General features: G+C 44.6%; 2 protein-coding genes across 2 annotated transcripts; both read right to left on the bottom strand.

The window, feature by feature from the left end:
* Positions 1 to 262: 262 nt before the first annotated feature.
* On the bottom strand, positions 263 to 10,263 carry SNX12 (sorting nexin 12). The gene is made up of 4 exons (XM_012475039.2): positions 9,985 to 10,263; positions 4,053 to 4,148; positions 3,041 to 3,165; positions 263 to 2,135 (listed from the first exon to the last, which is right to left on the bottom strand). Exons 1-4 carry the CDS (start codon positions 10,147 to 10,149, stop codon positions 2,033 to 2,035), a joined length of 489 nt encoding a protein of 162 aa, XP_012330462.1. The 5' UTR covers positions 10,150 to 10,263; the 3' UTR covers positions 263 to 2,032.
* Positions 10,264 to 23,837: 13,574 nt separating this feature from the next.
* LOC105732792 (G-protein coupled bile acid receptor 1-like) lies at positions 23,838 to 24,830 on the bottom strand. The gene has a single exon (XM_012475033.2). It carries the CDS (start codon positions 24,828 to 24,830, stop codon positions 23,838 to 23,840), a length of 993 nt encoding a protein of 330 aa, XP_012330456.2.

The following is a 24,830-nucleotide window of genomic DNA, read 5'->3' as shown; positions in this document are numbered from 1 at the left end:
ATGTGACTCGAACCACAGGTACGGAGCTTACAGCTACTTCCTGCAAGCAGATGCATTACATCTATGACAAAATCAATTGTGAGTTGCAAAAAGGATAGGTAAATATCATTACAGACAGTTAAGATTCTGCTTTTTTTAAAAAAATTTAAATGCAAAACATTACCGCAGGACACTGGCCACATTGTATGATTTCTACATAATACCCAGCACATCCTAGATACTAAAAAATACTAAATTTACAACTTAGGCAGGAAAACAGACGCTTGCTTCACAGTGGTTTAATATGAACAGAGTTGAATATGACATTGTCTGACAGAAGAATGAACAGTTTGCTGAATAAAAGCCCCGAGTCAGGATATATATACACAGCAGAAATGGGGCCTCAGACTCTCAGCACTTGTGCACAATGAAAGAAGGAATTGATTTTTTAAAATGTCTCTAACAGAGGATACAAATCAAAAAGGCAGCAACAACACTGGCGAGGTGGGAACGGGAGCAGAGCCTCTTTTTAGGGGCTGCTTAGCCCCTGGCACAGGCTCAGCAGCTGGAGAGCTGTCTCAGGGAACTTCAACACTTAGATGGGCTCCAAATCCTATGTCAAAGTACAATCCTAATCACTCTGATCAGGGTCACGTCACAATCAACAATCCTTTTCCCCAAGGCCCTGTATAGAAAACTCCAATCCTTCCATGATAGGGAGTCTAAGCAAAGAGCCCCCACCTCTCACCTGGCACCGAAGTTAACTTGCTCTCACACCGCCACTTGGGACAGATATTGGGCCCCAGCAAACAAACCACCCCCTCCCTGACAGAAGCCAGGATAGCTGCCAGCCTCAAGAAGCTGCTTCAGATGTTAAGATTTAGAAAATCCATACTAAGCTGCTATCCATAGTTCAACTTCTGGGGAAAATGCTGGAGTTGCATGAGAAACAAGTGCAGGCAGTTCAATAACCCTGTGACCACGCTGGGGAGGGCAGCAAAAACTCTTGCCCCTGAGCCCCATTCAACAGCTCAAAGTGCTTAGGAGAAGTCAGAGACTGTGTTGGTTTGTGTGCTTCTGCCCTGTGGCAGCACCAAATGGGATGGGGAAAAGGAGAATGGAAGGAAGACAATGGTGATACCCTTCCCTACCGCTGGGAAGAGCCTAGAAGATAATCCACTCCCACCCTTCAGGGAGTTACCTGGTAGTGGTGAGTTGCCCCCACCTGTCAAGCCACCAAACCTGCAAAGCTAAGCCATAAAGTAGCAAGGGATTAGGGAGGAAGAACTGCTGGCCCATACTGACTCACCAGCTGGTGAGCAAAAAATAGGCAGCTAGAGTGGGAGCCACAAAGGGAGAGGGGCTAGGCAATAGGAGCTCCCCCACTGCCCTATGGCTTTCTTCTGATTCTGAAGCAGCCATAATGATGGGCCCAGAAAACCACACACCTTGCTCCATACAACAGACTGATTGGACTCTAGGAGGATTACTGCCATGGAAAGCAACAAGGGAGAGAGAAAGCAACAAAAAAAATTGTTAAGAAAACTGGGAGCAGGCCTAGAGAAAACAGGGAGAGCTTCTGGGTCTCTACCACCTTTCCAAAAAGAAAAAATTCATGCAGTTAGGAAAGGCAGGGTTTTTCCCTGCTCAGTGTTCTTGGTTAAACCTAAGAGTAAGAAAAATCCCCTGGACTTGCAGCATCAGTATGTATCCAAGTGCCTCACCAGCACAAGTGCCCCCCTCCCCCCAGGTTAGCCTTCTGGCATGGGTAAATGCCCAAGAAATTGCCTTCCAGTCTAATTCCCCCAACCCACCCACCCCAACCCCCAAGCAAAGGGCATCTGCCTGTCGTTTCCCACCTCTCCTCAGAGAAGAGGATCCCAGCAGAGTGCCCACCCACATGGTGTAGTCAGGTACCAATGAGCACAATGCCAGACAGTCTATCAGGCCAGGAGACAGGCAGCCAACTTCAGATCAAAGACAGAGAAAGGCTTAGTGTAAAAACCAATGTCATTTCAGCAGGAAAGTAGAGGGCAAGTGGTGAGAGGGGCTCCTACTGGCGCACCTTCCCCGGGACGTAGTTCCTGTCAATTGCCTCCTCCTGCAGGAACATGTGTAGGCAGCGTTCATTCTGAGCCAGTGGGTGCCCAGCAATTCTACAAAGAAACCAGGATGGTTATCAGTAGTATTGAGAATAAGAGAAAATTAGCAGAGGGATGGGGATGTGAACAGGACAGGAAGGGCAAGGTCAGCCCTAAGGTTCAAGCCAGTGAAGGACAACAGTAAGGTATTAGGGTACCACCTCAACCCTAATATTGTAGAGGGGACAGGGAATAGAGAGGCAAGACAGGGAAATCCCTAGATATAACCATCATGCAGTGCTTTCTCAAGCCCTGACATAAAGGATCAGAATCCTACTCAAAGAAATGGGAGTCTTAATGTCCAGTCAGCCCACCACACAATTGGTACCACATCATGGTACCCATTATAAAAGGTGAGCTGGGTGCGGTGGCTCACACCTGTAATGCCAGCACTTTGGGAGGCCAAGGCGGGTGAATCACTTAAGGTCAGGAGTTCGAGACCAGCCTGGCCAACATGGTGAAACCCTGTCCCTACTGAAAACATAAAAATTAGCCAGGAGTGGTGGCCAGCGCCTGTAATCTCTGCTACTCAGGAAGCTGAGGTAGGAGAGTCTCTTCAACCCAGGAGGCAGAGGTTGCAGTGAGCCAAGATTGCAGCACTGCACTCCAGCCTGGGCAACAGAGTGAGACTTAGTCTAAAAAAAATAAACAAATAGCCTGACGTGGTGGCTCATGCTTGTAATCCCAGCTACTCGGGAGACTGAGGAAGGAGAATTGCTTTAACCCAGGAGGCAGAGGTTGTGGTGAGCTGAGGTCGCACCATTGCACTCCAGCCTAGGCAACAAGAGCGAAACTCCGTCTCAAAAAATAAATAAATAGACAAATAAATATAACATAAAATAAAAGGTGAGGTAAACAAAACATATAGAAAGACTACAATGGCAAAAGTAGCAAATAGAGCCCCCAGAAACTTGGCTTACTTGTTAATAAACTGCTCGAGGCCCTGCCTCCTTTCTTCAATGAAAGACTCTTCAAAGATCCCTTCATCTCCTCGGAAAGGGAGCTGCCGCTTCAAGGCTTTCCCAGGCAGTGGTGGTACTACAATCTGCAGGCAAACATGAAATTCCAGCCACATGAGAGAGAGACAGAGTGGGAATGAGATGGTAAAGCACTGTGTACCTCATTTCTTATTAAGCATAGGGTCCATCCTGTCCCACATCCAGCAACTTGCAAGAACTAAAACCATACCAACAGTCAGAATGGCTCAGGTCAAAAATTAATCCATTTCTGTGGGAGGACAGGTTTACCATCTCAAAAGAAAGGAAATATACTCCAAATAATTACTTTCCTTAACAAGCCACTACCATTCAATAATTTAGCTAGGATTTTCCTGACACTAGACTTTCCATTTTTAGCACCTATAGGAATTAAGTTGTACAACCTTACTAGCGACTAAGTGAAGTAATACTTTAAAAAAAAATTTGTCCCGAACTTACCACTTTCTTTTTTTGCTTTTTTTTTGTTTTGAGATGGAGTCTCCCTCTGTCGACTAGGCTGGACTGCAGTGGCATAATCTCGGCTCACTGCAACCTCCACCTCCCGGATTCAAGCAATTCTTATGCCTCAGCCTCCCAAGTAGCTGGGATTACAGGCACCCGCCACCACGCCCAGCTAATTTTTCATATTTTTTGTAGAGATGGGGTTTCACCATGTTGGCCGCCAGGCTGGTCTTGAACTCCTGACTTCAGGTGATCCACCCACCGCGGCCTCTCAAAGTGCTGGGATTACAGGCATGAGCCACCATGCCCGGCCAGAACTTACCACTTTCAAGTTTCAAAAGGTATCCCCAGATCTAAAATACTGAGATTTGATGGATAAGAATGTGTTCACCCTCTTCATTTCCTTCAAGATTTTACAGACTGTGGTTGTATGCCCCCTCAGCCTATGTAGATCTCCTCCTCCAAAGATACCACACAGAGAATTAGGCCATACCTTGCTATCTCGCTCCAGCTCATTTTTCAGCCATTCAAAGTCACTGTAGCGCCGCCGTACACAGGACTCCTTCAGCTTGAAGATAGGTAGGTTTGTCTATATGGAAGGAAAAATTAAAGAAGAAAGATGGTAAGTAATGTTCAGCCTGTGGTAGCCACCTGTCTGAATGACTTGGACAGGTCTCAATGAAGAAATAGCTCCTATGGATCATGCTCCTATAACCCTTTCAACTCACCACCAGGTAAAGACCAACCCTTACCATACCCAACCTTGTCACAGTTGATGATCAGAAGTCCCTTGCTGCTTAGAATTTATCCTACAAGTAGACTTCCAGTAGTATGTAAATATGTATATACAAGAGTTTTGGCTAGGCTCGGTGGCTCATGCCTATAATTCCAGCACTTTTGGAGGCTGAGGCTGGTGGATCACTTGAGGTCAAGAGTTCAAGATCAGCCTGGCCAACATGGTAAAATCCCATTTCTACTAAAAATACAAAAAATAGCCAGGCATGTTGGTGCACACCTGTAATCTCAGTGACTTGGGAGGCTGAGGCAGAAGGATCACTTGAACCCAGGAGGCGGAGGTTGCAGTGAGCCAAGATCGCGCCACTGCACTCCAGACTGGGAGACAGAGCAAGACTCTGTCTCAAAAAAAAGAAGAGTTTCATTGCATTTTGTCATTTATAACAACAATAAATGCCCATCAATAGACAATTGGGGGTGTGATGGTGTGCACCTGCAATCCCAGCTACTCTGGAGGCTGAGGCAGGAGAATCACTTGAACCTAGGAGGCAGAGGTTGCAGTAAGCTGAGATCATGCCACTGCACTCCAGCCTGAGAGATACAGTGAGACTCCGTCTCAAATTATGGTATACCTGTATGGTAGAATATTAAATAGCTATGAAAAGAATGTGAAAACCAGGTGCAGTGGCTCACACCTGTAATGCCAGCACTTTGGGAAGCTGAGGCAGGAGGATCGCCTGAGCCCAGGAGTTTGAGACCAGCCTGGGCAACCATAGCAAGATTCCATCTCTACAAAAATTAAAAAAGCCAAGTGTGGTGGCAGTGCTCTCCTGTGGTCCCAGCTACCCACAGGTTGAGGCTATGGTAAACTGTGATTATGCTACTGTAATCTGGCACAGAGACTCTGTGTCTCAAAATAAAAATGAAAGATCTCTATGTGCCAGTATGGAAAGATATTAAGTAGTAAAATCAAGGTATAAAATCAAGGTATAAAGATATTAAGTAGTAAAATCAAGGTATAAAATCAAGGTATAAACATGAAACTCCAGTCACATGAGAGGGAGACAGAGTGGGAATGAGATGGTAAAACAGTATATATATGGCTTGCCTCGATTTGTGTTTTAAAAAGGGATATATATGTATATATTTATACGGATGAATAAAATATCTATGAAAAGATACTGGTAGGAAGGGCGCAGTGGCTCACACCTGTAATCCCAGCACTTTGGGAGGCTGAGGTGGGCGGATCACGAAGTCAAGAGATCGAGACCATCCTGGCCAACACGGTGAAACCCCGTCTCTACTAAAAATACAAAAAATGAGCTGGACATGGTGGCATGCGCCTGAAGTCCCAGCTACTTGGGAGGCTGAGACAGGAGAATTGCTTGAACCTGAGAGGCAAAGATTGCAGGGAGGCAGAGATTGCAGGGAGGCAAAGATTGCAGTGAGCCGAGATCACACCACTGCACTCCAGCCTGGGCAACAGAGCAAGACTCTGTCTCGAAAAAAAAGAAAGAAAGAAAGAAAGAAAAGATACTGGTAATAGTGATTGGCTTCCAAGAGTAAGACAAGACAACTGGAATAGGTGGAATAGTCATGTTTTTCATTGTATAATTTGAATTTATTATGTGTACATATTATATTTTCCTTTTAAAAGTGAATTTAAATTCCCTATAAAGAGATAAACACATCCAAGGTATGCCTAGGTCTGCTTTTCCTGTCCAAATCCTCTCCATTCTACCAGTGCTCACTCAACTCTCACTTCATACAAGAAAATTTCCTGATAACGCCAACTGGATTTATTGTTCTTCCTCTTCTCTGAATTCTTCAGACACTTATACTTTAGTATTGCCTGATACACTATCGTTTCATGCATCATGTTTGTCTTGTCTGCCTAACTAATCTCATTAAGATCAGAAACTATGACTACTTCTGCATCTTCTAAAATGCAGAATACGCAAGTTACTCAATAAATGCTAGGCTGATTAAGAGACCCTATATGTCTGTTTATCCTCTCCTCATCTAGAAAATGCAGAAGAAATCGCCATTACAAAAGTTAGCTTGCTCCCTGATATAAATCAGCTCATTCCCACATTTTAATCACTGAGAAGATTCCCAAGGCTCTAGTGGCAACATGAATCCCCTGACAGAGAGAAAGCCCTGATCTTCACTCCTGTCTACATGTTCTAAATAGAAATGGCCAACCACATGTATTAATACTGACCATATTTCCTGCCAGTCAATTCAGGTGAGAGGATGGATAATAAAAGAAACTAGTTATCTCCTTTCTCTACAACTGCCTCTTGGCAGGAAAAGCTCTGTTAGAGCTTCACACAGATGCCACTACTCCTTGACTCTAGAAATTGTCTTTTCAGAATCCAGTTCTGAAATAGGCCATCAGAAGCCAAATAACTGGCCAAATTACATCAAACTCCATCCAGGATCGTCAAGGTCCAAGGAACATCAATGGGTTGAAATTGAGTGAGATTCATGTAAAGTAATATTACTAAACCATTATTTATTTAAAAGAATAAATAAAAGACTGGTGTGGTGGCTCACACCTGTAATCCCAGCACTTTGGAAGGCTGAGGTGGGAGGATCACTTGAGGTCAGGAGTTCAAGACCAGCCTGGCTAACATGGTGAAACCCTCTCTACTAAAAATACAAAAATTAGCCAGGTGCCTGTAATCCCAGCTACTCAGGAGGGTGAGGCAGGAGAATCGCTTGAACCTGGGAGATGGATGCTGCAGTGAACCAAGATCATGCCACTGCATTCCAGCCTGGGCAACAGAGGAAGACTTCATCTTGAAAAACAGAAAAAAGAATAAATAAGGCCAGGCACAATGGCTCACGCCTGTAATCCCAGCACTTTGGGAGGCTGAGGTGGGTGGATCACCAGAGGCCAGGAGTTCAAGACCAGCCTGACCAACACAGTGAAACCCCATCTCTACAAAAATACAAAAATTAGCTGGGCATGATGGCATGCACCTACAATCCCAGCTACTCAGGAGGCTGAGGCAGGAGAATCACTTGAACCTAGGAGGCAGAGGTTGCAGTAAGCTGAAATCGTGTCACTGCACTCTAGCCTGAGTGATACAGTAAGACTCTGTCTCAAAAAAAAAAAGGAAAAAAAAAAAGAAAGAAGAGGAATAAGAGGCCAGGCATAATGGCTCATGCCTGTAATATCAGCATTTTAGGAGGCCAAGGCAGGAGGATCACTTGAGACCAGCCTGGACAACCCAGGCTGTCTCTATAAAACCTCGTCTCTACAAAAAAAAAATTTTTTTTTTAATCCAGGTGTGATGGGATGTGCTTTTAGACCCAGCTACTCAGGAGACTAAGGTGGGAGGATCACTTGAGCCCAGAAGGTCAAGGCTGCAGTGAGCCATTATCATGCCATTGCACTCCAGCCTGGGCAATAGAGCAAGACCCTGTCTCAAATAATTAACAAGCTGGACACAGTGGCTCACGCCAGTAATCCCAGCACTTTGGGAGGCTGAGGCGGGTGGATCACTTGAGGACAGGAGTTTGAGACCAGTCTGGCCAACATGGTGAAACCCTGTCTCTTCTAAAAATACAAAAATTAGGCCAGATATGGTGGCTGATGCCTGTAATCCCAAAACCTTGGGAGGCCGAGGCAAGCGGATCACTTGAGGCCAGGAGTTCCAGACCAGCCTAGCCAACGTGGCAAAACCCGTCTCTACTAAAAATACAAAAATTAGCCAGGCATGGTGGCGCATGCCTATAATCCCAGCTACTTGGGAGGCTGAGGCAGAAGAATCACTTGAACCTGGGAGGCAGAGCGAGTCAACATCAAGCCACTGCACTCCAGCCTGGGAGACAAGAGCAAAACTCTGTCTCAAAAAAAAAAAGTAGCTGGGTGTGGTGGCACCTTGCCTGTAATCTTAGCTACTCAGGAGGCTGAGGCAGGAGAATCACTTGAGGTCAGGAGTTCAAGACCAGCCTGGCCAACATGGTGAAACCCATCTAGACTGAAAATACAAAAATTAGCCAGGCATGGTGGCACGCACCTGTAATTCCAGCTACTCAGGAGGTTGAGGCAGGAGAATTGCCTGAACCCAGGAGGCGGAGGTTGCAGTGAGCCAGGATCGCACCACTGCTACTGCAGCCTGGGCAACAGAACGAGACTCCATCTCAAAAAAAAAAAGGAATACCCGGAGTAAAGAGCGATTTCATTCAGAATTCCTAAGACTCGGGTAATGCATCGAACGTCTCCAAAATCCCACAGCAGAGAGCCCTTATGCTGAACTAGTTATGCCCAAGCTCCCTCAGGTAACTAAGTTCTCCAGCACTGACTGTTTCCTGCTTTTATCATATTCTGAAGGACCTAAATTCCATTCTTCCCCAAAGAGATGAATGCAAATAGTTCTTATATAGACAAGTGTTTCTCATGCTTTGCTATTCACTTTTCTTTCTTCGGTTTGGACTTTGCCAAACTTGGAATCTGGAAATCACCATTTCTCAATAAGATTTCAAAGTCCAGGTAGGAGACCACAATTTCTCATTCAATTCACTCATTCAACAATGAAAGCACATACACTCTTTTAGTTCTTCAATGTAGTTTGAGCAGGATGCTGTCCATAGAGAATATTCTGGCCTTCTCATCTGAGAAGAAAACATAAGGAAAACTGGAAAATGATTCTCAAACTGTTTTGCCTATAGCCATTTCAAGTGGACAAAAGAACCTGCAAACCAAGTACTCTATCTGCACATTCCATCCTTGCATTATGGGCTAAGCACTAGAGTCCTCTGTCATGCAGGCTGGAAGAAGCCATACCTGGGCAGTTCTGAAATGTCATGTATTAAAGTAACTACAGACCAGGGTCAGAATCCAAAAGGGTAATCTAGGACAGAAAGGGCAAAAAGCCATTCATATACAAAGCATCTAAATGAGAGTCAATAAATACTGAAATAAACATTCTGGATACTTCAAATCTAAAGGATCAACATAGAATGAAAGCAGTGACTAACAAGGCACCAATCCCAGGGCAAGGCCAGGTTTCAAGGTGAGACAGCATGTAGTACCTGCAAAAACTTAAGTATAAAACATTTCTCTCCTTCAGATGCTAATCCGACACAAGTTAGGGAAGCGCTCAGTCTCAAGGAGACTCCCTTTCTTATTTCTGCTCCCACAAGCCCACTGTCTGCCTTTTCTGGAATCTACCTTCCCTTTAATTCAAGGCTTTGCTTAACTCCATCATCCCAGGGAGACCTCATTAGGAAGCAGCCGGCCTTCCAGCCCTCCCTCTTCAGACTTCCCACAACCTAGTTTAGTTAGGGAGCTCAGCGATATATCCCCTTGGCTTTCCATCCCCCAGCCCTCTTCCATCCTCCCTCCCTTCCTTCTGTCGCTATAGCCGTGATTTCTATCTCCTTGAATTCCTCACTCTAATCTTTTTCCATCCACCCCACCCTATCCAGCCATGCTTCACTTCCTCATGGGTAGTTTTCCTGCACCCCCGTCTGATGTCTCCCTCAGGAGTTTTCTGCATCCTCCGGCCACAACTGAATCTGCAGACCTCTTTCCAAGTCTATTAAGCCCCTAACCCCCAAATGACCCCTCAGGCGTCTTCCCCGCCGTTAGTCGTCCCCGCGGTAGCCTCCCTCCCCCCTCTCCCGCCAGCGCCGTCCGGTCCTCCCTCAGCAGTCTTCCTCACCCCGTGACTCACCCGCATGCGAACCTCATAGGTGGTGAAGCGCGCGCGGCCCACGCCCACCGTCTGAGGATTAAAGATGTCGATCTCCAGGAAGTTACTTGGCGGCCCGTAAGCGTCGGTCAGGTCCTGCGGCTTCGAGTTAAGGCGCCGGGTGTCAGCGACTGCAGTGTCCGACATCTTTCCGAAGGAGAGCCTGGGACCGGGGAAGGGGGGTGGGGGACAGAGGCCTGAGGCAGGAGCGCGCACGGCCCCTCCCGCTTGCAAAATAACCAGCCAACCTACAGGCGGCGGCGTCGCGCACGCGCGCCCACGCACTCACGCACGCGCGCACGCGCACGCCGCTCCGGCCGGAGCCCTGCGCCCTGAATAGCGGCCATGCTGACTGCTGCGCGACCTGTAGAGGGGAGGCAATATTCAGGCTTCCGGGTGATGTTTGTGGCCACCCCGGAACCTGCATCCCCAATACGCAGTACCCAATACCCTGCTTAGCACCGCAGGCTGGTTCTGCCAATCGCGGCTCCTCAACCCAAGAAATTGTCTCATACCGTGTATTAATCAACAGTGGGCACTGCCCCTCGAGAGAGGATCTTACAGTGATAGGCCCAAGTCCCGTGACCTGAATAAGTCCTGGTTTTCCGCGAAAATAGAAGGGTGGTCTCTGGAGGGTGGGGTTCCAACAATAGTACCGAGAACCTATAACGTAGCTGTGCCACCTGTGCCATTGACGGTTTCAGTTCCTGCCACACGCAGTGGAGCACTCAGCACTATGTATGGTGCCAGGAAAGCAGCAAGCAACTAGGATGGAGTAAAGAAAGATATTTCTCTCGCACTTTTCGTGAAAATTGGGCATATCTTATTCCTTCACTTGTTGCCACGTAAAAGCTAACTCCAGGTGCACTCAATGTTACATTTCTCAGCAAATTGAGGGCACTTATTTCATATCTTCTATTTCTACTCGCAGAACTTAATACTTGGCACTGCTCTGAAGTTGCCTGCAACCCATAATGGGGATAGAATAAATGTTTACGTGAGAATATAGAAATATTAATATTTATATTACTAATTTACACATGAGCCACATAAAGGGTAGACTGGGTGGTGATTTCAGGTCATCCTTTCTCCACCTTTTTTTCCCCTGCCTTCTTCTGCTCAAAAAATATTTCCCATATCACTGATGCCTGAAATTCTTTCAACAGAGTACAAGGCCCTACGATTTCACAATTGTTATTTAATTCAATTTAACCAATATCCACTAAGCAACTACTTACGTGCCAAGCACCATGCTACACACTAAAGTCCTGGAGTTAAATAAGAGAGTCCCTGCCCTCAAGGAGTTAACATTCTAGCAAGGGAGACAGGTGAACAAAACTAATATAATGTGACAAATACAAAATAAGTAAATGTTCAAAGCAGCACATAGGAAATGTAAAATTGGAAAAATTAGGGGAGGCTCCCCTGGAGGAGGAAACATCTGAGTTAAAAAACATGAAAAGACATAAAGGACAAATAGTGGAAATGGGAAAAGGTAATTTCTGGAATAAGAAATGGCATATGCAGGCCGGGCACGTTGACTCAGCACCTGTGATCCCAGCACTTTGGGAGGCTGAGGCGGGTGGATCACTTGAGGTCAGGAGTTCGAAACCAGCCTGGCCAACGTGGTGAAACTCCGTCTCTATTTTTTTAAAAAATGAATTCAGTTTAGATAAATATGGGGTGTCTGTAGAATATCCAGGTGGAGATGTCCAGCAAATAGCTGGAAATACTGGCCTGGAGCTCGAGGGCGAGGTCAGGGTTAGAGAGATAGAGATATAAGAGTCATCAGCATACTATGTAAAAAGAAAAACATGAAGCGGCAAGGACAGAAGATTTAAAAGTTGGTGAGGGCATGCAGTTTTGGTAGGAATGTGAATCGGTACAATCTTTCTGGGAAATAGATTGGCAGTATGTATTTTTTTAAAAAAACTTTGACTTGAAGAAACTTGTAATACTGGTTGTCTCTGGAGAGCAGAACTGGAGAAAAGGAGTCACAGACGGCAGAGAGTTGTTTTTCATTAACTGTGTTTAAGTATAGTGCCTTTGTATTTTTTTATTTTTAATGTTATTTACCAAATTTTTGACTGAAAAATTTTACTTCCAATAATTAATCCTCAGAAATAATCAGATAATCACATAAAGATACCAGTGTAAGGATCTTGTTTTTAAGAGCAAATAATTATTCCTTTTCTGCAATATTTTTGTAGTCATTTTTCTTCTAATTTGTGAATTTGTTTATATAACAACTCTTATAAAGGGGCAGTGGATTTTATATTTTACAAGGCTTTTTATCTTAGTCAATTCCATCATAAATTTCACTCTCTTGTATAAACGACCTAATTTACAGTTCCCCTATCGATTCATTTAAAATAATGTCCTATGCTTGTTGATACAGAATGCTGTCCATGAAAAAGTGAAAAAAGCTGGTAAAAATATTGTAGTATGATATCACTTGTATTAATGTATATGATATATATATAATAATAATTTTTAAAGTCTGGAAAGACATACACCAAAATGTTAGCAATGGTTACCTCTGTGTGATGGGGTTTCAGTTGGATTTTATATTTTTATAATTTTCTAAAGGATCTGATTTTTTTTTAACAGTAAACTTACATTTCTTTTTTAATCAGAAAAAGTAAAACTATTTCCATTTGGGAAAAAACATTAAAGGGCAGGCACAGAAAGAAAAGCTTGTGGGCTGGGTGCGGTGACTCACACCTGTAATCCCAGCACTTTGGGAGGCCAAGGCGTGCAGATTGCCTGAGCTCAGGAGTTTGTGACCAACCTGGGCAACACAGTGAAACCCCGTCTCTACTCAAATACAAAAAAATTAGCTGGGTATGGTGGCGTGTACCTGTAGTCCCAGCTACTCAGGAGGCTGAGGAAGGAGAATTGCTTGAACCCAAGAGGCGGAGGTTGCAGTGAGCCAAAATCGCACCATTGCACTCCAGCCTGGGTGAGAGAGCAAGGCTCCATCTCCAAAAAAAGAAAAGAAAAAAAAAGGAAAAGCTTGTGAAGATTAGGAAGGAGTGCTCAGAGAGGTAGGAAGAGAGCTAGAAGACAATAATTATCTGAAGGCAATGAATAAAAATGTTTCTAAAAGAGCAAATAGGTGGTTAATAGTGTTTAACACAGTAGAAAGGTCAAATAAGATAAGCCTTGAGAAATGTCCACTAGATTTAACAACTACTTAAATGAAAATAGTTTCAGTAGAGCCCTGGGAGTAGTGAATTGAGAATTGAATCAGAGGTGAAGTGGAAACATTTAGTAGAGATTTTTTTGAGAAACTTGTCTAAGAAAGATATGTTGTAGCTAGAGAGCAATGCATAGTCAAAGTAGGATTTGTTTTTTAGGGTAGGAGAGATTTAAATTTTTTTTTTGTTGTTTGTTTGTTTTGTTTTGGTTTGGTTTTTTTGAGACGGAGTTTCGCTCTTGTTACCCAGGCTGGAGTGCAATGGCGCGATCTCGGCTTGCCGCAACCTCCACCTCCTGGGTTCAGACAATTCTCCTGCCTCCTGAGTAGCTGGGATTACAGGCATGCGCCACCATGCCTAGCTAATTTTTTGTATTTTTAGTAGAGACGGGGTTTCACCATGTTGACCAGGATGGTCTTGATCTCTTGACCTCGTGATCCACCCGCCTCGGCCTCCCAAAGTGCTGGGATTACAGGCCTGAGCCACTGTGCCCGGCCCAAGATTTAAATATGTTTAGTGCTACAGGGACCAATTCCATAGAAAGTGAAAAGTTGAATATATAGATAAGTGAAGATGAAATAAGGCTTAAAATCAAATAGCCCTAGGATAATTGTGCAAATTAAATTCACAATGAAGTGTAAATAAATGATAAATGGTCTTTGAGAGAAAATGTTGATAGGGTGAAAAGAGGAGAAGAGTAGAGGGTACTGGGCTAATTAAGTCCTTTGCATTAATAAGGCAATAACAGCTGTTAATAGCTGGCTCCCAAACACACACACACACACACACACACACACACACACACGCCACCCTTTTTATTTTTCATGGCAGGCACAGAGGTTCAGAGTTACTAAGTGATATTGGGGGAAGCACAGTTATCCTCTGTACCTCAACTGTCATACACACACACACACACACACACACACACAATAGCTGAGTCAAATCTCTTGACAAATAGGTGACATAAGAACTTGGTGTACACTTGGCCGGGCACGGTGGCTCATGCCTATAATCCCAGCACTTTGGGAGGCCGAGGCGGGTGGATCACGAGGTCAAGAGATCGAGACCATCCTGGTCAACATGGTGAAACCCCGTCTCTACTAAAAATATAAAAATTAGCTAGGCATGGTGGCGCATGCCTGTAGTCCCAGCTACTCGGGAGGCTAAGGCAGGAGAATTGCTTGAACCCAGGAGGCAGAGGTTGCGGTGAGCCGAGATAGCGCCATTGCACTCCAGTCTGGGTAACGAGAGCAAAACTCCGTCTCAAAAAAAGAAAAAAAAAAGAACTTGATGTACACTTTACTGCGTTTCCTTGGCCACATTGATTTTTTGCCAAAAAGAGTCAAGAATGGGGGTGTTGAGAAATGGAGATTTAGGAACTTTAAATTGTATGGAATCTCATTAGTTCATCATCCTGCTCACAGGCAATACTGTACATTAATCAAACAGACACCTATTCATCTTCCTGCCCGTACATTTTTCTCAAAGGACATTTCACAATCTCCGACTCAGTGTTATGCAACCATACTGACAAGAACTTCTTTCGATTCTCTCTTCAGGCTGTCCCAAGGAAATGGCCAATCAAAAGCCCTTATAATTTGGGGTGTTTGTGTTCCTGGAAGCAGGAGGCTGGAACTGCAGGGAGTGGGGGAAAGGGGAGGGTCTGGTTGTAAAAACAGGTAGTAGAGTGGTGAGAACAAAAGAGCAACGCTCAGATCAATACAATCTGTATTCCAGGGGATCTGGATTCAGAGCTTAACTGCCTTTCTGTGGAGCACCCTATTCCTTTCCACACACACTCATCCAGCTGCCTATTACCATTAGTGACTTGTCCCCTTCTTGACATTCATTTAACCCTAATTTCACTTGAGGCCTCGCTGGGGATAGTCTACTTTAAACTAAATCCCTTCTGAAAGTTGTCAGTTGTCTCCCTATGTTGATGAAGTGGCCTTTAAATACTCAACTTGCCTACTTAAGTTGGTGATTGTATTTATTTCACAAAAGTATCTCTAAGCTGCCTAGGGGTGAGGGCAATCTGGGAAAAAGTGAGGCAGCCTAAGTGTGTCTGTGCATGTTAATGGGGTTGCTAAAGACCTAACCTATCAGCTGACCAGAGTCTGACCTCCAGCTTCCATAGAGGTGTTCATTCATTATATACTTAGTTGCCTAGAGACAAAAAGACCTGGAAAGGCAATAACGTTAAATTAGCCAGCCTCCTTCCCTTAATAAAAGCTAATATTTATTGAACACTTACTATGTGCCAGGCACTATTTTAAGTGCTTTATATATTTTAACTCAGTTAGTCCTCAAAATAATCCTATTATATAGGTGATATTTTTATATCTGTAGTGTACTGATGAGGCATAGACAGATTAAGCAACTTGCCCAAAATAACACAGCTAATAAGTGATAAAATCAGGATTTGAACTCAGACAGTCTGGGTTTTGAGCTCAGGCTTTTAACATTCCTCTCAGAGGAGAATATTTTAGCCTGTATGTCACCATAAAGAGGAGGGGGGGAAATATTTTAAAAAGGAAAAAGGAAGAAAAAAACAAAAAACATGATTATGTGGGAGGGAGGTAGAATGACACTTACAAATGCTGATATAAGCTGCATACTCCTGCCTAGATCTTGTTCTTCATCTGTTTGGTCTTTAGCCCGATGCTTTATGTGTTGGATTGTATCTTAACTATGAGAACTTCAAGCCTATTTAATTTCTGCCCATCCTTCAAAGCCTAGTGCAGGTCCCATCTCCTCCATAAAGCCTCCATATCCACTCAGTCTACAGTAACCTGTACTTTAAAAATTGTGTTTACACTTATTTTCTGTAGTGTTCATTTGCCTCTGGCTCACATTCTTAGTTAGCCTCCTGTGCATATATGTCTCATCTTACCAACCACATTGTGAACTCCCTAAGGGAGGGTCTAAAACATATTTTTCTTGCATCTTGCATCTTGCATCCCTATAATTTCCAGCGTGGTGTTTTATAATAATAGGCACTCAGTAAATATTCCTTGGTTGACTGATTGGTTGAAAAAGGTAAGAGACTGCATCAAATCTCGGTTATCCTCCACATCATTTAGTGAAGAACTGTGTACTCAATGAACATGAATAATATTACAAAATACTTCAAAAAGCCTTTGTGGAGTTTCTACAGTGTGCAGAGAATGGTGCTATGGGACTATGAATGAAATAAAAGACAGCTTCTACCTTTAAAGAGCTTGGTTTAGTTCTCTTCTTCATAAAGTCTTCTCTTACTCCTTCAGTGCATGTTATCTCGTTTCTGTGAATTTCTGCGGCATTCAAAGTCAAGACCAGTTATCACTCAATTGGTTTGTCTCCTTCGGTTCAATTGTGAGCCCCTTGAAGGAAATGGACAGCGCTGTGCTGGGAACATAACAGAATCACAGAACTGGAAGGGACTTTACAGCTTTCCCTATCATCAAACTTCCTACCCAATGCAAGAATCCCTTTTGCAACACCCTTAATGCAGCTCTTATTTAACTCTATGCTTCCAGTATCAGGAATTAACTGAAATAGGAATCACAGTAGGAAGAGTGGGTTCAGAGGCAAGATAATGAATTGGATTTTGACTATTTGCAATTTAATGTGATTGTTAGATAATCAAGCAGAGACAAACAGCTGAAATTCAAGTCTCAACCTCAGGAGAGAGGTCAGGGCTGAAGAGAGATTTGAGAGTCTTGGACACAAAAGTGGTAGTTGAAATTCTAAGATCAAGTAAGACTGCCAAGGACAAGAGAAGAAAAGTCTTGGACAAGTAAGACTGCCAAGGACAAAGTCTCTGAGAATTCCCCTACTTGGAAATTGAGAGGAAAAATCAATGAGACGGGAGAAGACCTGGAAGGCAAAGGAAAAATTTTAAGGAGAGACTGGTCACCAGAGTTAATCGGGAATGACACAATGAAGTTAAAGAGGATGATTGAGAAAAAGTTATTTTATCTGTTGATTAAGAAGCCAGACTTGGCAGGCGCAGTGCCTCACACCTGTAATCCCCAGCAGTTTGGGAGGCCGAGGTGGGCAGATCACCTGAGGTCAGGAGTTCGAGACCAGCCTGGCCAACATGGAGAAACTCTGTCTCTACTAAAACTACAAAAATTAGCCAGGCATGGTGGCAGGTGCCTATAATCCCAGCTACTTAGGAGGCTGAGGCAGGAGAATTGCTTGAACCCGGGGGAGCGGAGGTTGCGGTGAGCCGAGATCGCACCACTTCACTCCAGCCTGGGCAGAAGAGCGAAACTCCGTCTCAAAGAAAAAAAAAAAAAAAAAAAAGAAGCCAGACTTTTGATGACCTAGAAGAGAGCAGTTTCAGTGAAGTAGGGTCTATTTTTGCTTACTCTTGTTACCCCTAACACCTAGCAGAGCACCTGGCTTGATACATACTTGTTGAGTAAATGAATGAATGGATTGGTGAACTGTAGGTCCTGAGAACAAGTTGGGCTTTTTCTCTGAAGCAAGAGGAGAATATGGGTGATGATATGCAGAAATATTAAGGTGAAAAAGAAAGAAGTTGAGATCTATGATTTTACCCCTAAAATATGAAGTAAGCTCATCTAAGAATCTCTCACAGTTTCCATTCTCAGTATGATGAAGTAAATTCTCAATAGATAATATCTGTAAGCTCTGGACAAAATACACGCGCATGGACAGATACACACACGCGCACACACACACAAATTTGAAGACTCCTGAGAGTGAACAAAAGCAGGCAGGTTTCAGAGGGCAATTGGAAGTTGGAAGAAGAGATCAGCATGGGGTGAGTTTCCCATTTTTTATGGCCTCAGCCTGAGGTCAGGCTGCAATCACCAGCCACATCACTGAAAGTCCATTAGGAAATCCTTATCTTTCTAGCCTGAAGAACCAGAGGACAGAGCCTGGGACAACCACAGTCTCTGGAAAGTGAGGAAATAGCTAAGAAAGGAGAGATTCTGAGAAAAGGAGCCCTAAACTATCTGTATAAATTCTTCCCCAAGGCGTATTCTGAACCATGCATGCATAGGGCCATCTAAAACTAAAAAAATGGAACTGAGATTTGAACTGTCACTTGCCACAGGCAAGGCAAAGTACAGTTTGAATCTAAACAAGTTAATTGCCTGTTAAAAGAAATACATCTACCCTCTCAGAGAATATAACAGAATCAAGAATCACCACAACATAACATACACAATGTCCAGGAACCCCTCTAAAATTACTCAATACCATCAGTCCTCCATATTCATGGGTTCTGCATCTGTGGATTCAACCAACTACAGATCAAAAATATTCAAAAAACAGTCTGGGTGCAGTGGCTCATGCCTGTAATCCCAGCACTCTAGGAGGCCGAGGTGGGCAGATCACTTGAGATCAGGAGTTTGAGACCAGCCTGGGCAACATGGAGAAAACCTGTCTCCACCAAAAACTACAAAAATTAGCAAGGCATAGTGGCACGTACCTGTAGTCCCCAGCTACTCGGAAGGCTGAGGCAGGAGAATTGCTTGAACCTGGGAGGCAGAGGTTGCAGTGAGCTGAGATGTGCCACTGTACTCCAACCTGGGCGACAGAGTGAGACTCCATCTCAAAAAAAATTTAAAAACAACAACAAAAATTGCAATACACCAATAAACACATAATAAAGTATAAAAACTATATAGCATTTATATTGTATTAGGTATTATAAGTAATCTAAAGATGATTTTAAATATATGAGAGGAGGCCAGGCATGGTGGTTCACGTCTGTAATCCCAGCACTTTGGGAGGCTGAGGTGGGTGGACCACCTGAGGTCAGCAGTTCGAAACCAGCCTGGCCAACATGGTGAAACCCCGTCTTACTAAAAATACAAAAAAATTAGCCAGGCGTAGTGGCAAATGCCTGTAATCCCAGCTACTCTGGAGGCTGAGGCAGGAGAATTGCTTGAACCTGGGAGGCGGAGGTTGCAGTGAGCTGAGATCGTGCCATTGCACTCCAGCCTGGGCAACAAGAGTGAAATTCCGTCTCAAATATATGTATATGAGGAGGCTGGGTGTGATGGCTCACACCTGTGATCCCAGCACTTTGGGTGGCCAAGGCAGGTGGATCACCTGAGGTCAAGAGAGTGTGAGACCAGCCTGGCCAACATGGTGAAACCCCATCTCTACCAAAAATATATATGTATAAAATTAGCCAGGTGTGGTGGCATGCACCTGTAATCCCAGCTACTTAAGAGGCTGAGCCAGGAGAATCACTTGAACCTGGAAGGCGGAGGTTGCACTGAGCCGAGTTTGTGCCACTGCACTCCAGCCTAGGCAACAGAGCAAGACTACAGCTCAATAAATAAATAAATAAATAAAATATATGAGAGGATATGTGTAGATCATATGCAAAAACTACACCATTTTATATGATGGACTTCAGTATCCTCAGATTTGGTATCCATAAGAGGGTTCCTGGAATCAATCCCCCATGAATACCAAGGGACAACTATATGTGAAGAATTAGGAAAATGTGACTCATTCTAAAGGAAAAAGACAATTCAAAGATGATGTTGCTTAATGAGGAGAGAAAAATACCATGGTAACAAATGAAAAAAATAGGAAACCTCAGCAGAGAAATAGAAAATATAGAAAAGAACTAAATGGAAATTTCATAACTAAAAAAATACAATATCTGAAATAAAAATTTAAGTGTATGGACTTAATAGCAGAATGAAACATAACAGAGGAGTCAGTGAACTTGAAGATATCATAATAAAAATTATTCAATCTCGAGAGAGAGAGGATTAAAATAAAAAAGAACAGAGTTTCTCAGACAATATCAGAGGTCTAATATATGTGTGAAGGAGGCTGGGTGTGGTAGCTCACACATGTACTCCCAGCACTTTGGGAGGCCAAGGCAGGCAGATCACTTGAGGCCAGGCATTCAAGACCAGCCTGGCCAACATGGTAAAACCCCACCTCTACTAAAAATACAAAAAATTAGCCAGGCCTGGTGGTGCATACCTGTAATCCCAGGTACTCAGGTAGCTGAGGCACAAGAATCACTTGAACCCAGGAGGCAGAGGTTACAGTGAACCAAGATTGCACCACTGCACTCCAGCCTGGGCAACAGAGTGAGACCCTATCTCAAATAAAATAAAATATGTGTGAAGGAGGAGAAAGAGAGAATAAGGCAGAAGCATTATTTGAAGAAATAATGGTTGAACACTTCCCAAATTTGGCAAAGCTATACATTTACAGATTCAAGCTCACCAAAGCTCAAACAGAATAAATATGAAGAAAACTGCACCTACTTGAATCATAGTTAAAACTGCTGAGAGAAAAAAAATGAAAATCTTGAAAGCAGCCAGAGAAGAACAACATTGCATTCAGTGGTTCAAATTACCATGGACTTCTCCTCAGGAACTATGGAGACTAGACAGCAGAGGGAAAACATATTTAAATTGGTGAGAAGGAAACAACTGTCAGTCCAGAATACTATATTCTGTAGAAATATCCTTTAAGAATCAAGGCAGGGCCGGGCGCAGTGGCTCACACCTGTAATTCCAGCCCTTTGGGAGGCTGAGAAGGGCAGATCATCTGAGGTCAGGAGTTAAAAACCAGCCTGACTAACATGGAGGAACCCTGTCTCTACTAAAGATACAAAATTAGCCAGGCATGCCTGTAATCCCAGCTACTTGGGAGGCTAAGGCAGGAGAATCGCTTGAACCCAGGAGGCGGAGGTTGCAGTGAGCCAAGATCGTGCCACTGCACCACTCCAGCCTGGGCAACGAGAGCAAAACTCCATCTCATAAAAAAAAAAAAATGAAGGCAGGCAGGGCGCAGTGGCTCACGCCTGTAATCCCAGCACTTTGGGAGGCTGAGGTGAACAGATCACCTGAGGCCAGGAGTTCAAGACCAGCCTGACCAACAAGGAAAAACCCGGTCCCTACTAAAAATAGAAAATTAGCCACGCATGGTGGCACATGCCTGTAATCGCAGCTACTTGGGAGGCTGAGGCAGGAGAATTGCTTGAACCCAGGAGGTGGAAGTTGCGGTGAGCCAAGATCGCGCCATTGCACTCCAGCCTAGGCAACAAGAGCAAAAGTCCGTCTCAAAAAAAAAAAAAGAATGAAGGCAAAATAATGGCATCTTCAGATAAAAGAGAGTCTCTCACATACTTATAAGACCTTACACTTGCTATTCCCTCTGTCTGGAACACATAGTCTGTTCCCCAGTCCCCTCTGTATCTTTAGCTTGATAACTCCTACTCATCCTTCACATCTAAGCTCACATGCCACTTTCTCCAGGAAGCCTTCCTGATACCCCAATTTCAAATTAGATCTCTTCTTTCATACACGTATAGCCCCCCATATTTCCCCATCTTAGCCCTTATTATGCTATATGTGATTGCTTGTTTGATTGCCTATGAACTCCACTAAACTATATGCTCCACGAGGGGAACCACTTGGGTTTTGTTTTTGTTTTTGTTTTTTTAGCTGGAGTCTCGCTCTGTAGCCCAGGCTGGAGTGCAGTGGCACGATCTTGGCTCACTGCAACCTTTGCCTCCTGAATTCAAGCAATCTACCCACCTCAGCCTCTCGAGTAGCTGGGACTACAGGTGCACACCACCATGCCCGGCTAATTTTTGTATTTTGGTAGAGATCGTGTTTCTCCATGTTGCCCAGGCTTGTCTTGAACTCCTGGACTCAAGCAGTCCACCTGCCTCAACCTCCTAAAGTGCTGGGATTACAGACATGAGCCACTGTGCCTGGCCTGGTTTTTCTTATTAGTGTACTTATAGTCCCTGGCACATAATAGATGCTCAATCAATATTTATCGACTAAAGGAAAAAATGTCTGATTCCAAAATATTGTTTTTCTTTCTATTACACCAGGATACCATAATAGAGACGGAGGTCCTGGCACTACTACAAAATTCACTACTCTTGGCCAGGTGTGGTGATTCATGCCTGTAATCCCAGCACTTTGGGACGCTGAGGTGGAAGGATTGCTTGATGTCAGGAGTTCAAGACTAGCCTGGTCAATATATTGAAACCCAATCTCATTTTTTAAAATTTAAAACAGGCCAGACACAGTGGCTCAAGCCTGTAATCTCAGCACTTTGGGAGGCCGAGGCAGCAGATCATTTGAGGTCAGGAGTTCAAGCCGAGCCTGACCAACATGGTGAAACCCCGTCTCTACTAAAAATACAAAAAAAAATTAGCCGGTGTGCTGGTGCATGCCTGTAGTCCCAGCTAATTGTGAGGCTGAGGCAGAAGAATCACTTGAACTCGGGAGGTGGAGGTTGCGGCAAGCCAAAACTGCCCACTGCACTCCAGTCTGGGCAACAGATCGACACTCCATCTCAAAAAAAAAAAAAAAAAAAAAAAGAACAAAAAATAAATAAACAAAATTCAGTACTTTTAAACTTTATGGAGAAAACTACCATTCACTGGAAACCTGCTGCTTTCATTGAACTATAATTTTCCAGTGATTACATAGGCAATTACTGTTTTGGGACAATCTATATGTGCTTAACATAGATCCTTGATAATTAATGCTTGTACAAATCTTCATTTTAATACCACTTCAAGATAAATGGGCTGGGTGTGGTGGCTCACCACCTGTAATCCCAGCACTCTGGGAGGCCAAGGTGGGAGGATTGCTTGAGGCCAGAAGTTCAGGACCAGCCTGAGCAACAGAGTGAGAACCCATGTCTGTTTTTTCAAAAAAGAAGAAAGATAAATGGCTAAAAATTCAGAAATGATTAACCGACGGTATATCCAACTGATAGACTATTATAAAGGCACAAAAATTATATTTATGAACCTGTGTAATCATTTAAATACATACTTATATGTTAAGGAAAAAACAAAGAATACAAAATTGTATGTACAATGTGACTACAATTTTTTAAAATCCATGTAGGAAAAAATAATACTGGAAAGAAATATACCAAAATATTAGCTGTGGTTTTCATTGAGTGATGAGACTATGAGTACTTTGTAAATTTTTTTCTGTGCTTTACCATTTTTCTTTAATAAATATGTATTGTTCCTGTAGTGGGAGGCTTTCTTTTTTAAAAGTTAAAGATAGAAAGTCTCAGGGTAAGAAGAAGTCTCTGAGTACACCAAACCACAGCACAAGTAAAACAGGATGGTGTTTGGCCAGGCGCGGTGGCTCACGCCTGTAATCCCAGCACTTTGGGAGGCCAGGGCAGGCAGATCGTGAGATCAGGAGAGTGAGACTATCCTGAGATCAGGAGAGTGAGACCATCCTGGATAACATAGTGAAACCCTGTCTCTACTAAAAACACAAAAAGTTGGCCAGGCATGGTGGCACACACTTGTGGTCCCAGCTACTCAGAAGCCTGAGGCAGGAGAATCACTTGAACTCAGGAGGTAGAGGTTGCAGTGAGCTGAGATCGCACCACTGGACTCCAGCCTGGGCAAAAGAGTGAGACTCCGTCTCAAAACAAACAACAATAACAACAAAAACAGGATGGTGTTTAAGCCTCCTTTCTCTTAACTTATATCTTCTTTTTTTATTTTTAAACGGTCAGAGGAGTTTTATTCAGTCAGTGTGGGGTCAAACAGAGGCAGGGGCTCTGATCCAGAGATGTGGAGATGGGCTGGGTGGCTGGGATGGACGGATGCTCTAGTAGGAGTCAGCAGAGGCCCTTCCTTTAGTTCAAGTCCAGGTCGACACTGCTGTGGCTGCTTGCATGATAGGCAGTGCTAGGGCTGGGACTGCCCCAGGAGGCTCTTCCCCACAGGCTCTGCAGGCACCTTTGGGCACCTGCCCTCCAGTGGGCTGTGTAGCGTTGGTCGCCCAGCCCCATGGCCACAGGCACAGCCGCTGCACTGGCACTTCCCAGGGAGAGGAGGGACAACAGAGTTCCAGGCCCCAGCGGCGGGCGCTGCTCATAGACCAGGACTGAGAGGAGCAGTGTGGCCACATAGGGCCCCCAGCACAACCCAAAGAGCAGCATGGCTCCAGCATGTGCCCTTGCCTGCCTCCAGGTGAGGGCCCGGGCCAGGGCCAAGGGTGCATCATGGCACACTGCCCACTCCAGCTGCCATATGTCCCGCAGCTGACGGTGGGCAGTGGCCAGCACACGGACAGAGAGGAAGGTGGCAGCACCCACGGTGGGCGGCAGGAGCCCGTAGACGTCGAGGTAGAGGTAGGGGGCTGGGAAGATAGCCTGGGAGCTGCAGTTGGCACCCGGGGTCCAGTGGTTCCACCCCAGAGTGGGCACACTGGCAAAGAGCAGGGGGCCTGCCCAGGTGAGGAGCAGGGCCAGCCGTGTGCTCCCAGGGGGCCGGAGTGGCCGCAGGACTGTCATGTAGCGCTCCCTGTGCACCAGCAGGAGGTTGGCGAGCAGAGAGAGGAAGGAGAAGTTGGGAGCCAAGTAGAGGAGGAGGCAGGACCAGTAACACCGGTGACTCTGGCTCCACAGCCCTGGCAACGTGGGCAACGCCAGACCCGTGAGCAGCCCAGCCAGCAGCAGGCTCAGGAAGAAGCATCCAGCAGGTGGGCTGCGCAGGTGGCAGTCCCAGGCGATGCCCAGGGCCAGGAGCAGGTTCACAGTGACTATGAGGCTTGCCAGGGTGAGGGAGAGCCCCAGAATCCCCTTGGGAATGGAGCTGGGCACCTCCCCAGTGTTGTTGGGCATCAT

This window comes from Aotus nancymaae, unplaced genomic scaffold (assembly GCF_030222135.1).
Source record: "Aotus nancymaae isolate 86718 unplaced genomic scaffold, 86718_ANA_hifiasm-v0.15.2.pri h1tg000081l, whole genome shotgun sequence".
NCBI lineage: Eukaryota > Metazoa > Chordata > Mammalia > Primates > Aotidae > Aotus > Aotus nancymaae.
Note: the sequence above shows the minus strand (reverse complement) of the source record. Positions and strands in the feature narration are given on the sequence as shown.